General features: G+C 37.1%; 2 protein-coding genes across 2 annotated transcripts in view; one reads left to right on the top strand and one right to left on the bottom strand.

Annotated features, from left to right (window-relative positions):
- The first annotated feature begins 389 nt into the window (after positions 1-389).
- LOC125834224 (U-box domain-containing protein 35-like) lies at positions 390-4,899 on the top strand. The gene is made up of 11 exons (XM_049513396.1): positions 390-686; positions 1,546-1,664; positions 1,742-1,860; positions 1,987-2,201; positions 2,290-2,353; positions 2,512-2,770; positions 3,058-3,159; positions 3,226-3,654; positions 3,792-4,556; positions 4,695-4,779; positions 4,846-4,899. Exons 1-11 carry the CDS (start codon positions 458-460, stop codon positions 4,860-4,862), a joined length of 2,403 nt encoding a protein of 800 aa, XP_049369353.1. The 5' UTR covers positions 390-457; the 3' UTR covers positions 4,863-4,899.
- Positions 4,900-7,694: 2,795 nt separating this feature from the next.
- Positions 7,695-13,690, bottom strand: part of LOC125834216 (uncharacterized) — a 47,065-nt gene continuing 41,069 nt past the window's right edge. Inside the window, exons 13-16 of the mRNA XM_049513387.1 lie at positions 12,249-12,361; positions 11,715-11,785; positions 9,320-9,518; positions 7,695-8,406 (exon numbers count right to left, since the gene is read on the bottom strand). Of these exons, the coding sequence (XP_049369344.1) occupies positions 7,981-8,406; positions 9,320-9,518; positions 11,715-11,785; positions 12,249-12,361 (809 nt within the window). The 3' untranslated portion in view covers positions 7,695-7,980. The remainder of the gene's footprint in view (positions 8,407-9,319; positions 9,519-11,714; positions 11,786-12,248; positions 12,362-13,690) is intronic.

Here is a 13,690-nt window from a genome sequence, read left to right on the forward strand (position 1 = left end):
TTTTTTTTCCATTGAAACACTTCGAATTTGTAAGAAAAAAAAACACGTCGGATATTTAGGGAAAAAAATATGAGTGTTAGTAAAAATAAGATTTTTTGGGATTTTGCATAAAATTAGGAAGAGATAAATTATAAAATATAGGCATAGAATTGAGTAATCCATAAATGAAGGAAAGAAATATGAAAATAAACAATGAGGGAAAGGAAAAAAAAGAATTTTTTTTTATTATAAATAATTTTAGAGTGTTTAGTTATTGTGACCATACAATGATACACACACAATGGAGACATTTTCGATTCTTCTCATATTAAGCAAACAATTCGGTGGTTGTTTGCATAATATTTTCTTGTAGTCATCTAAACTATCACTTTGAATTTTTTTTAAAAATAAATTGAAAATATATATCCCAAGTATAGGGAAAGAGAAGAATTAAAGAGGGAACTTTGACATATGATGAATGTTTAGTAAGTTGAAATTATTGAAAAAGGATAAAATGTGGCTCCCAAATAATAAGGGAAGCCCTGGAAGCAAAAAGGGTAATGGAAATGGGACAGGAGTAGTTGCACTTGCTATTGATAAAGATAAAGGAAGCCAATATGCAATAAAATGGGCTATTGATAATTTGGTTAAGAGAGGACAAACTCTTGTTCTTATTCATGTTGTCACCAAGCCTATTGCTTCACAATGTATGCTTCCCATCTCTCTTTCATTATATATAATGTTTCCCTTAAATCAACTCTTCTTGTGTGTATATCGTTGAATTTGATTTTATGTATTATTGATTCGGTTTATTGGTTTTCAATCTATAAATACGCTTATATTTTTTATCGGTTTATCGTTTTTGGTCCTTAATGATTCGGTTTTTAGTTTAAACAATAAGAAAATGTTTATAAAACAAATATATGACTTCGCCAATATTTGGCTTGACAAGACAATAATGTAACTTTAGAGAGGCTCATAAAATAGAAACAAGGGATAAGACACAAGTATTCCCTAGACTATGACCGAAATCCCAAAGACACACCTTAACTAAACTAAGGTCCTATTACCCCGAACTCATTTTTTTGTTGTAATTTTGTACACCTTTTGCTTACGTGACACACTCCGTGACTCCACACAGTTGAGGCGCGTGGGAGATATTTGGATGTCACATAAGCCAAAAAGGTGTACAAAATTACAAAAAAAAAGAAGGGTTCGGAGGTAATAGGACCTTAGTTTAATTAAGGAGTGTCTCTGGGATTTCGGTCATAGTTTAGCGGTACTTGTACCTTATCCCTAGAAACAATAATAAATAGCATATTTTTTAAGGTCAAACATGATCCGAGATAAATATATTACTCAACTTTGTGATTTAGAACAAACATATCACTCATTAAAAAATGATGCATGTATATTTTGTTTGTCTAACAAATAGTACATATATACCCTCATTGTCATGACAATGGGTATTTCATTTCATATATAATCTTTGCTTTAATATACTTGGTTGATCATTAGTGTACATGATCCAATTTGAATTCCTAATGATGTTATCAAAATATACAGATGGAAACTGTGGTGGTGTTCATGTTGTAGATGGAAATTTATCTCCACACGGCCAAAACCTTGAGAAACAAACCAAAGAATTGTTTCTTACTTTCCATTGCTTTTGTACACGTAAAGATGTAAGCACTCTTTTCAATCACATTTTCATCAACAATATCAATTTTTTTCTTCATGATCTATTTTTTATTTTGAACAGATTCGTTGCTTGGATGTTATACTTGAAGATGCAGATGTACCAAAAGCACTAACAGAATATTTATCTAGTGCTGCCATTCAAAATTTGGTTCTTGGAGCATCTAGGCATGGCTTTATCAGGTCACATCTTTTAACATTAACCAACTCCCAATTAGTGCATCAGTAGCGAAGTCAGAAATATCGCGTCCCATATTGCATTTGATATATATGTGATATAAAGACTCATAACTCAAGTATCTGTGACAGACGGTTGAAGGTTACAGATATACCAAGCAGTGTATCAAAGGGAGCACCAGATTTCTGTACTGTTTATGTCATCTCAAAGTCAAAGATCTCTTCTGTGAAAAATGCTTCTCGCCCGGCCCCTATGGCATCGCCTCTTTATAAGAAAATACAGCAATTGGAAGAACATGTTCATGGTGGTGGTTTTACCCCTACTGCAACTAACAGGGCCATCCATAGTATGACATCCATGTTTTTTGCCTGCTTTTGTTCTTAATATCAGTACATTTTTGTTTAACTTACCTTGTCAAGTAACTACATGTGCAGTTGGATCAGTCGGTGACAGGTCTCAACGACGATCATTTGTAACTGATGACAGCAGAAAAATTGGGTAAGTTTAAAGACCTGTTATTGTTATTGCTATTGCTACACCTATTTGAACATTTTGCTCCAAAAGAATAACATGTCCGGCTTAATAAATCAAAAAATGAATGTGGTGAGAATTATATATAATGTATAGACACTAAAGCCAGTAAGTTTTGGAAGCAGGTCACCGTTTGATAGACGAAGAGTCATCCCTTCAAGGATTTTTTCTGACCTTTCTGAAGCGGATACTGATTTATCATTCGTCAGCTCTGGTAGGCCAAGCACTGATCGTACATCTTCCTTGATGTATGATGGCATGGATTCTGGCCGTATTTCACAAATATCAACAAGTTCAGATAGTAGCTTTGGCTCGGAGCGCTTGGGAGCTAGGGGGAGTGAGCTCAGCTCTTTCAATGACTTCTCATTATCCTCATTTGAGACTGTAAGTTTACCTTTTTCGTATGATACACAAGTAACTTCTTCAGGAAACACTTGATATCGACGAAAACCAATGTATCCTTACTGCAATATACAATATATTGTGGTTTACTGCTCAGTTACCCTTCTTGATTAGTCTTAATTCACGTTATGAGCTATATACGGAGAACTGAAAGTAACAAGCTAGGAGAATAGTAAGTTGAACCTAGGAAGCATGATGCATAGCCATCTATTTTCTTTAATTATGTACGGAGCTCATACAGAAGCATAATCACTGTTTAAAATTCAAAGGACGATGGAGAGGCCGAAATGAGAAGGCTAAAGATGGAGCTTCAGAGGACAATGGACTTGTACAGTACAGCATGCAAAGAAGCACTGACAGCAAAACAGAAGGTGAAAAAAACTCATCTCATACTTATCAATGGGATAGGATAGTTTTTTTATATGCTATATGTGTAGTCAGTGGAGCTCAATCTATGGCGGGTGGAAGAAGAAAAGAGACTGGAGGAGGCACGGCTTGCAGAGGAAGCTGCAAAGGTAACAGCAGAGAAGGAGAGAGATAAATATAGGGTTGCCATGGAAACTGCTGAAGCAGCTCAAAGACTTGCAGAACTTGAATCAAAAAGAAGAGTAGATGCTGAAATGCAAGCCCATAAAGAAGCAGAAGAGAGGGAGAAAGCAATGATGAACTTAGGTCAAGTTGATTTTAGATATAGGAGGTACAACATTGAAGAAATTGAAGAGGCAACACAATTTTTCTCTGATTCTCTCAAGGTTGGAGAAGGAGGATATGGTCCTGTCTACAAATGTTATCTTGATCACACACCAGTAGCAGTTAAGGTCTTACGTCCAGATGCAGCACAAGGAAGATCTCAATTTCAGCAAGAGGTACAGTATGCATATTGAACTTAATGTATGTTTATGAAACAAAAAGTGCAGTTTCAAGGACATATCTTCTGGAAGCCTAAGAAATGATAGTGTTAAGTATATTAAGTAATTTTCGCTTTTGTTTCTATTTAACGCAGGTTGAAGTCCTGAGTCGTATGAGGCATCCTAATATGGTACTACTTCTTGGAGCTTGCCCAGAATATGGTTGTTTGATATATGAGTACATGGCAAATGGAAGCTTAGAGGAACGTCTCATGCGACGTGGAGATAAAAAATCAGCACTCTCATGGCAGCTTAGATTTCGTATTGCAGCGGAGATTGCCACTGGCTTGCTGTTTCTTCACCAGACCAAGCCAGAACCTCTGGTCCACCGTGACCTCAAACCTGGAAACATTCTGCTTGACCATAATTTTGTAACCAAGATTAGTGATGTTGGACTATCAAGGCTTATCCCTCCTTCTACTACTGAAGAAGTAACACAATACCGGATGACATCTGCAGCTGGCACATTTTGCTATATTGATCCAGAGTATCAACAAACAGGAATGCTTGGGGTTAAATCAGATGTTTATTCCTTAGGAATTCTTCTTCTGCAATTGATAACAGCCAAGCAAGCAATGGGCATAACTCATTATGTTTCTCGATGCATTGAGAAGGGGGAAGAGCTTATAGAGATACTAGATCCTTCGATTTCTGATTGGCCAATCGAAGAGACCTTGAATTTTGCAAAGCTAGCACTCCAATGTGCAGAACTGAGGCGGAAGGATCGGCCAGACCTGGGCAAAATAGTTTTACCTGAGCTTAGTCGATTGAGAGCATTGGCCGAAGAAAATATGGGTCCCTTGGTGATAGGTGGAAGTGCTTGCCCCTCCCCCAGCCACAGCCAAGCATCTACATCACAGGCAAGTTGGTGAATCAATAAATTCTTCTATATCTTATTGTTAATACTAGTTAGAAAATGAACTATATATCTAGTAGCGTGTGAATATCTTGCTAGTGATTTGTGACAAAGAAAGTAAGTTGTAATACATTATGAGCAGGAAATGTCAAGTGACTCTCGAGCGAATTCTGGATTAAGCATCAAAAGTGTTTCAACAACATCTTATTCACAAGAAAAACAATCAGGTACTTAAATGTTGTATATATTTTTTTGTCTTTTGTAAGTGGAGCTGACCCCTCTATGATGTGCAGGATCAGGGGATGAATAATTTTAGTTAACCAGTACATAAATAATTCAGAATAGCAACTGTAGTTTTTTGCTATTTTTCTGTTGTATATAGAAGGGTCCATAGCGCGGGCGTGGATGCCACTGAAGCTTATCACAACATACTGTGACTTTGTTGTATAATGTGTTCAATTTTGGGTTAGATTCCAAGGGCAGAGAGATTTGGGAGTGATAAAATAATAATATTTGCATTGTAACTTGTAAATAGTTTTTTAACCTTATGGTTCCAAGTGAACAGTGAGCCCTAGACATCTGGATAACAGTTGTAGTGGATGTTCACTTTATTGAGTTGTAAACAATAATAATATATTGGAGTCATTTTCTGGTGAAATATTTGTACCAAGATGTATAATAAATCTCACTCTCATTGTTTTCTCTCGAGTTAATATCTCAAAAGATCACTCAATTTTGAAAATTTATCTAACAAAGTCATTGAATTTTGTTTTGTATCAATAAAATCACTCAACTTATACTTTTATATCAAAAAAATAACTCAACTTAAACTCTTGGATCCGCCATTCTGAACTGTCAGAAAAAATGTAGAGGCAGTTTGTTGCCCAAAACTCACTCGAGCCCTTTGGGTCCTAATTATGGAAACCCCTCAAACAAGTTAGATATAGTAAGTATGACCTGTAGCAAGCTGAATGAATGGTTGGGCCCTCAAACAAGTTACATAAGCACATCATTTGCTTAAGGCTTAAGTCATCTGCGGACCCTTAAAGTTGTCCACATATTTCACTCGAACACCTCAACAGAGACTTGTACCTATTGAACACCTCTACGAGTTTGAATTGATACCGCTTGAACACTTTTTGCCTACATGGCACTTTAAGTGTGATTCACCGCTGTTGAGCACGTGAAAACAGATAATTAGACATTTTCTAATTTTTTTAAAAAAAAGTCTCTTTCTTCTTCCTTGGGTTGGTTACCATTACTTTCTCCGGCAGCCATCATCGCCGCCGCCATCATACACCCTTCTTCTTTCATTTTTTTCTCTAGGCACTTCACTTTCTTTACCATCACGATCATTTTATTTTTTCAGATTTTTCATTATCGCCGCCTGCACATTCGTCTCTTCCTCCTCATTTAAGCAGCCACTATTATCTATGCCATTAACGCCGCTGCTTAGTCGTTGTTTTCTCTTCAGATCTAGAATAGCTTGGTCGTGCTTTTTTCTTCAGATTTAGGATGACTTGGTTGTGTTTTTTATTCTTTAAATCTAGGACTGAATTAATCTACGAAACATTATTTTACTCTCAAAATTTTATTTCTTTTTTTTAAAAATATTTTTGAATCTAAAACTTCCATGTTTATTTAAGTTAAAGAACAAGGAAAAAAAAAGAAAGAGAAAAATGTCATCAACGGTGGTCGGCAATTCGATGGGTAGCAGGGAAAGAATTTGAGTGGGTGAAATGTATAACAATGTTTATTTTTGAATCACAATAAGCAACCTTGTTCAATCCAAAGAAGAAGAAGAAAATTAGAGAGCAAGAAATAATAGGATGGATGGTTCTGATGGGCAGCAGGGTAAGAGTGTATGGTGGGTGGGTGGGTGAGTTGTATAAGGGCTCACATAATAATAATTTTTTAATCTCAAAATATATTTTTTCTTTATCTTATTTTTTTAATAATATTTTTGACCCACATGACATATGTCATAATTTAATTTGTTATTGTGCCATGTCATCGAGAGTGTATCTCACTCACTTAATAGTTGGGGCTGATTATTAAAAAAATGTCAAATATGTATCAATCTGAAGTACTAGAGGTGTTCAATATGCACAAGTCTCAGTTGAGGTGTTCAAGTGAAATATGCGGACAACTTTAAGTGACCACATATGACTTAAGCCTTTGCTTAATTATCCTTGTTTAACTACAATGCCATCGCACATGGCAACTATATATATATATATACACTTTAACCTCATGATAGTGTCCAATCAACAGGAGATAATAACAAGTCGCGCGCGGATCTTGGCACAAGAGATTGTCGTTATCCAACATCTAACTATAATAACCTTTTCATGGATACTATCTTCTACATGTTCATCGATCTAGGGGACATTAGTACTTGTTCCATCCCATTCATATTGTTTATATGTCATAATAAAATCATTCATCTTCTCAGGGACATTAAATCACATAGTTTCTCATCAACTAATTAGTAAGTCCCCAGAGCCATTATACTTTTAAATTCTCAATTACCAGACAACTTTTCAAACTCTTTACATAAATACACAATTAAGATAGCATAATCTCTATAATTCCCTACCATTTACAAAAATCTCCTCTTGAATACATCTCTATCCACATTCGTGAGCTATGTATCCACAGGTTTCTTGATATATCCGAGATCCTACAATTTTAAGGAATTTTTGTAATTTGAAAAAAAAAAAAATAGGAATATGATGTAATTAGCTCTTAACACTATGAGATTTATATAATTTTTACTCTCTTTTTTTTCATTTGTAATATCTCTTATTCTTTAAAAACTTATTATATGTTCATATTAGAAAATGACTTTTATGTATTTTTTTTGTAATTGAATTTTATACACAAGTACAACCAAACATGACACCTAAGAATTACACTTCAATTTTGTTGTAGCAACAAACAGGTCATTTTATTACTATTTTGTGTAATACCTTGGTGAAGTAATAATGACACAGTGATTTCCAAACAGACCCTAAATGAACATCTCTGACTCTGAATGCAGAACTATGTATTTTTCATAAAAGAACCCTCAACCTAACATTATACAAGAAGCAGCATTCATTTTTTATATAGTAAAAGAAGACTTCTTGGTTTTCGTCTGTACAAATTTTTCGAACCAGCAAGGATAAGAATGAGTATGTACAAGCACAAGGAGATGTCAAGTTTAAAACTACCTGTCCTATACAATTTCCTATAACATCAAGAGTTGCGCGCTGCAAGTGCTAACTTCTATTTAAGCTTCAAGCAAGTAAACAAAATCCACTTTGCTAGGCTACTCGATTCTGGTATTCATGGCTTCTGAAAGAGTGATTTATTGCAATCTCCTAAAATCTAACTTGTAAAAGAGGGTATTGAATAACTCAACTGCCTGTGGTCCAACCCAAACTTTATGCACCAACTACAACTTCCCGTGGAGCAAGTGATGCACGATCCAGGTAAGCCATAGAGGGACAAACCAAAAATCGATGACAAGCCACAGCTGATGCTTTGATAAATATCAGGCATGAAGAGCATAAAAACCTCATCATCAGTATCGGACTTTTTCTTGCAGAACCTAACACCTTGAATAGAATCAGTTTAAGCCGGCGATCTCTGAGGGTTGAATTGCAATCATAGTCCCATGAGAATACAGCAGAAGACGATCCTAGCATTACATTGGGCGCACCAGTTAGCTGCATTTGGGAGCTAATTACATTACTTCCAAGTGCTTCAAATATCCACTGGGACAGTATATCAGCAACAATTCTGCAAAGGTGTTGACGAAAGAACTTTGCCTCCTTGGAAATAAATGCTCTAACTAAGGAAGCACCATCCTACAACAGAGAAATGGATATCAAGTTGCGACACAATAAGTATACTAAGTTGCTCGGACTTGGGTGCGGGTGCCCAATACGGATGCAGATCTAGAGGTCAGGTCCTTCATGATCTAAATTTTAAGATTCAGGGATACCGATCCAAGTACGGATATGGGTGCGGAGATTATTCGTTCACCGGAACCAGAAGTCAAAATTTTGGTAGATACGGATCCCGTAAAAACTATTATAATTCAAATATCTAAAAATTGAGTTATATGAGATATCATGTGGAAAACTTACAAGGTTTTATGAGGAAAAAATATTGATCAAGAGAATAATCCTTGAAGATGATATAGGGAAAAGGATTGACATAGAAATTTCAATATACATGGTACTCCATTTTCTTCAATTTCACAGTAGTTTTTATTTTGATTACAGAAATTATTGTATTTGTCCCAAATTTCTCCATTGATTTTGGTTAAAATACCTAAAGTTGGTTGAGCAAATCCGTTACGGATCCCACACCCATGTTGTGTTGACATGGGTGAGGCACCGAAAGTGAAGACTCCGAGCAACTTAGCATGTATATATTGATTAGTTTTTCCAAGTGTAAAAAAGAGATTACTAGGTCAACTTAATCTTTTACCTCCAAATATTCTCCTCAAGACACAAAGGCATATAATGAGAAGGAATTTTCCATCTCTGATTTTTTTTTTTAGAAGGTAACAACTTTTCCATCTCTGAATTTAGATAATTAAACAAACCATATGGCTCAATGCAAGAACCTACTTCCAACCCCCAGTCCCTCTCCGGATCCCATTTAAGGCCCATAGTTTGCAAACCTTTGATTCTTTTAGAAGAAACAGGTTGCCATATTTTAAGTAACAGTAAAAGAATATCAGGTCAAAGGCAATCAGGCAAAGGTACTCACTGCTGTCATTAACAATCTTCTGAGCACAATACCGTCTTTAGATGGTAGTATTCTCAACACCAAGTTTGCAACATCAAATACACCAGAGGCTCCATCAGAAGAATAAGCAAGAGATGCTTGAGGATTTGGTGCCATGATAGTATTCAAATAAGCAAGAGATGCTTGGGGATTTGGTGCAGTGATAGTGTTCAACCCTTTCCTGAAAAAATTAGCAGTCAACATCCAATACGTACTACGAGAAAAAGCTTCTAATTGTCATTGTGTCTGAAAGAGAAGCTAAAAGATGCAACCAAATGCAGTAGCAAACCGGCCCATCAAGTCTATTCTTTCAGACTTCCTCACTGAATAGAGAATGCATCAAATTTTAACTGAATGCTGTACAAAATGTGCATTTCTCCTAATATTGCTTGGGAAGATGTAAAAGTTCAGGGACACTAATTTGCTTTTAGTCCAGTGTCCCATTCCTCAGGCTTCTTGAAAAGATTACCAATACACTAGCTTGTCATTCCTCGTCAGAGAAAGAAAGGAAAAGATGAAATAGCTCATTTCCTTCTCTACCCTCCTTATTCTCCTGCTAAAATATTTCCATCCACTCAAACGCATAATACTGCTCTCAAGTCCCAATGACACAGAGTGCCTTTCACCACTGGATACATGAAATAACAGTTTTTACATCCTTTGAGGAAGCAGTTAAAGAAGAAAAAGAAAGAAGACACTCTAGCATCATAAAAAAACATGATACGAAGAACTGAGAAAGCGAAGTAGAAAGACATTATAAAAGATAATGAGAAGGCCAGGCAGCAAAGCTGAGCAGTTTTGATCTCCTATATCTATTGAAAAGTTTGTCTGTCTTCCTTTATGCAAAAGTAACAGAAGAGGATGTCAAAGGAGAAGCATTTAGAACACACTAGGAAACAACATTAACATTCACTTAAAAATCTACTGAATAACAACAACAACACACCCAGTGAAATCCCACTAGGTGGGGTCTGGGGAGGGTAGAGTGTACGCAGACCTTGCCACTACCTCGTAGAGGTAGAGAGGCTGTTTCCGAGAGACCCTCAGCTCAAGTACATCAAATCCAAGTAGAAGGCGAGGAAAACAGTGTATAAAACAAAACATCCAATAAGAAAGAAAGTATATAATCAACAAAGGAGACAGTAACATCCATAAAACAATGCGATAAGTGAAACGCAGTAAACAACAAAAGGCTATAGGTAGCACAGACAGGAACTGTAAGTGCAAGGCTAGGACTACTACAAACGCTAACAACCCATACCCTCTCAAGGGAGGACAACACGCTAGCCCTACTAACCTTCAACCTTAATACGCGACCTCCACTCCTTCCTATCTAGAGTCATGTCTTCGGTAATGCGAAGCTGAGCCAAGTCCTGTCTAATCACCTCTCCCCAATACTTCTTAGGCCTACCTCTACCCCTCCGCGTACCATCTACAACCAGCCCCTCACACCTCCTCACTGGGGTGTCTGCGCACCGTCTCTTCACATGTCCAAACCATCTCAATCTCGCTTCCCTCAGCTTGTCCACCACAGAGGCCACTCCCACCTTCTCCCGAATAACTTCATTTCTAATCTTATCACTCCTAGTGTACCCACACATCCATCTCAACATCCTCATCTCCGCAACATGCATTTTCTGGACATGTGAGTTCTTGACTGGCCAACACTCCGCTCCATACAACAAGGCCGGTCTAACTACCACTCTGTAAAACTTACCTTTAAGTCTAGGTGGAATTTTCTTATCACACAAGACTCCAGAGGCAAGCCTCCATTTCATCCAAGCAACCCCAATGCGATGTGTGACATCATCATCGATGTCGCCACTCCCTTGGATTACAGACCCAAGATACTTAAAACTTTCTTTCTTGGGGATGATCTGTGTGGCAAGTCTCACATCCACATCTGCCTCATCTAACGCATCACTGAATTTGCACCCCAAATATTCTGTTTTGGTCCTACTCAACCTGAACCCTTTGGACTCCAGCGTTTGTCTCCACACCTCCAACCTCGCATTAACTCTGTCCCGCGTCTCACCAATCAGTACTATGTCATCCGCAAATAACATACACCATGGGACCCTCTCCTGAATAGACCGCGTCAACTTGTCCATCACCAAAGCAAATAGAAATGGGCTAAGGACTGATCCTTGGTGCAGCCCCATCTCAACTGGGAAATGTTCCGAGTCACCTCCAACCGTTCTAACCCGAGTCTTGGCTCCACCGTACATGTCCTTTATCGCCCTAATATAAATCATCGGGACACCTTTAGCCTCCAAGCACCTCCAGAGGACATTCCTCGGTACTTTGTCATAGGCCTTTTCAATCTACTGAATAGAAAAACAAAAAACAAGTGTACAATGAACAAAGGTCATGTTACCTATTAGCCGCCGCTCTTAGGAAAAGGGCTAGCTTTTGCCATTGAAATTCTTTCTTTCTGTTTAATACCACCTGAATAGGAAACATAGAGATAACATTGAAGAAAAGGGTGATCCAGAAGTCTAAAAGTCATCTATTTGTTAATTAACATTATCACTCTATCAGTAAAAATTGAAGAAATTTTGTACAACAGAACAAGGAGAAGAAATTCTTAAGATAAGATAAGCATGAAGCGGGTTCCAATAAAAGTATCAAGGAGTGGAATATGAGGGTTCAAAAATAAATCTTCACCCACTTCACTGTAAGAAAAACATTTACTATCATGCCTAAGTGACTCTAAAGTTAATTTTCCGCAATTAGATATGAGATTATTAAGTCAACTAAATTTCATCTATAAGTCAACTACTAGATAAAGCAGTAAACAGAACAAGCTTGGTGAACACCATTTTAAATATGATTTTTAATATGTCACGGGAACACCATTAAGGTCAATTACAGTATGAGTAGAGACCAAATGTATAAATCTGTAAAGTACCGAATGTAGAATTTTCCTCGATGCAACAGAATTATCAGAGAGAAGCTTCCGAACAACATATGGGATTGCAGCTTCAAAAGTTTTGAAACTTGGATCTCCAGCCACTGCCAATCCTGAGAAGATGAGTGGAAGTTACAGCTATACAGTTTTGTTGAACCACAATGAGTATACTCTAAAGAATTCAATCCACCAAGGAACCTGCCCTATGAGCGGTTTTCAAGACGAAAACAAAGAAGCTGGTTGCACCATCAAAACTACACACATATTCAGACTGGGAGAGGGAGCAACACTGTTATTTGATAGCATCCAAGGAAGCCATCATGAGCTTAGGAGATTCCAATTACACAATAGTAGCTTGATGCCTTGGAAGATCCATTCAAGAAGCTTTCAAGATCCACAATATGCTAAAGTGGATATCTCAAAGGAGGATATCAACATTAAGGCAATTAGAAGCCTCGTAGGATCAAAGAAGGCCAGACTCCCCCAAGACCGCTTTCTCTACTTCCATTCGCGATTGCGGATGTAGCTTATTCTGTAGAGTCCACAATCGTGGAATGTACTAAAGTTTTCAAATTATGTTAATTCAGCCATTTAGCTTTTAAGGACTAGTTTAGAAGTATTGAGGCCATTTTTTAGTTTTTTTTTTTTTTTGATGACAAGGGAAACCCGCAGCCGCTACCCTTTGGGTGCGGACAAGGTAAAAACCCCGCTCCTATGCAATAGCTCGCAAACCACATAGGAGAGGTAACCCGCACTAGGCAAGCCCGGTGCGACGACCTCGACCCAGAAGGCGTTCCCCTTGCTTTCGCTGGCAAGGGGTTTCGAACTTGAGACCTTCAACATGGAAGTCCCAAGTCCAAACCATTGGGCCACCCCGAAGGCCTTGGGTATGTTATTGTTGTTAGTTCTGAATATCAACCCTAATATACATAGTTTTTGCACCTTCATCTTTTAGACTTGAATGAATATTGAACTCCTTGTCGAGATCATTGAAGGTTCTCTGCCTTTGTAGATGTCCAACTTGCAATGGTACTTGATTGAGGATTCATGCCTCTTGAGAGTTCCATATAACTTTGGTGTTATTTGATTCCTATAATATAAGGTATTTGATTTCTTCTGCCAATGTCTATTATAATCAAAGTTGCATCTAGTTTATATCTTCTACTTCTTCTATATCTATTGTGTTTTGTTATTTAATTTCCCCAATCAGTTTGATATCAGAGCATAGGCTGGTGATCTGTTTCTACAAATACTGATTATATCTTTTGATTCCATCAACAAAAAAAAAATCCCACCATTGTTGAGTTGCTTGGATTCTATGTTTTGATCAGAATTTGAATTAAATAGTAAAGTTTTGATTTGATGTTGTTGGGGATTGTTAAAAAATAGTTGAAGTAGTTAAATATCAAATTTCAGATTCTTTTGAGTTGATTAGAATTAGT

This window comes from Solanum verrucosum, unplaced genomic scaffold, assembly GCF_900185275.1.
Source record: "Solanum verrucosum unplaced genomic scaffold, falcon-dt-bn FXZP01000001.1, whole genome shotgun sequence".
Lineage (NCBI taxonomy): Eukaryota > Viridiplantae > Streptophyta > Magnoliopsida > Solanales > Solanaceae > Solanum > Solanum verrucosum.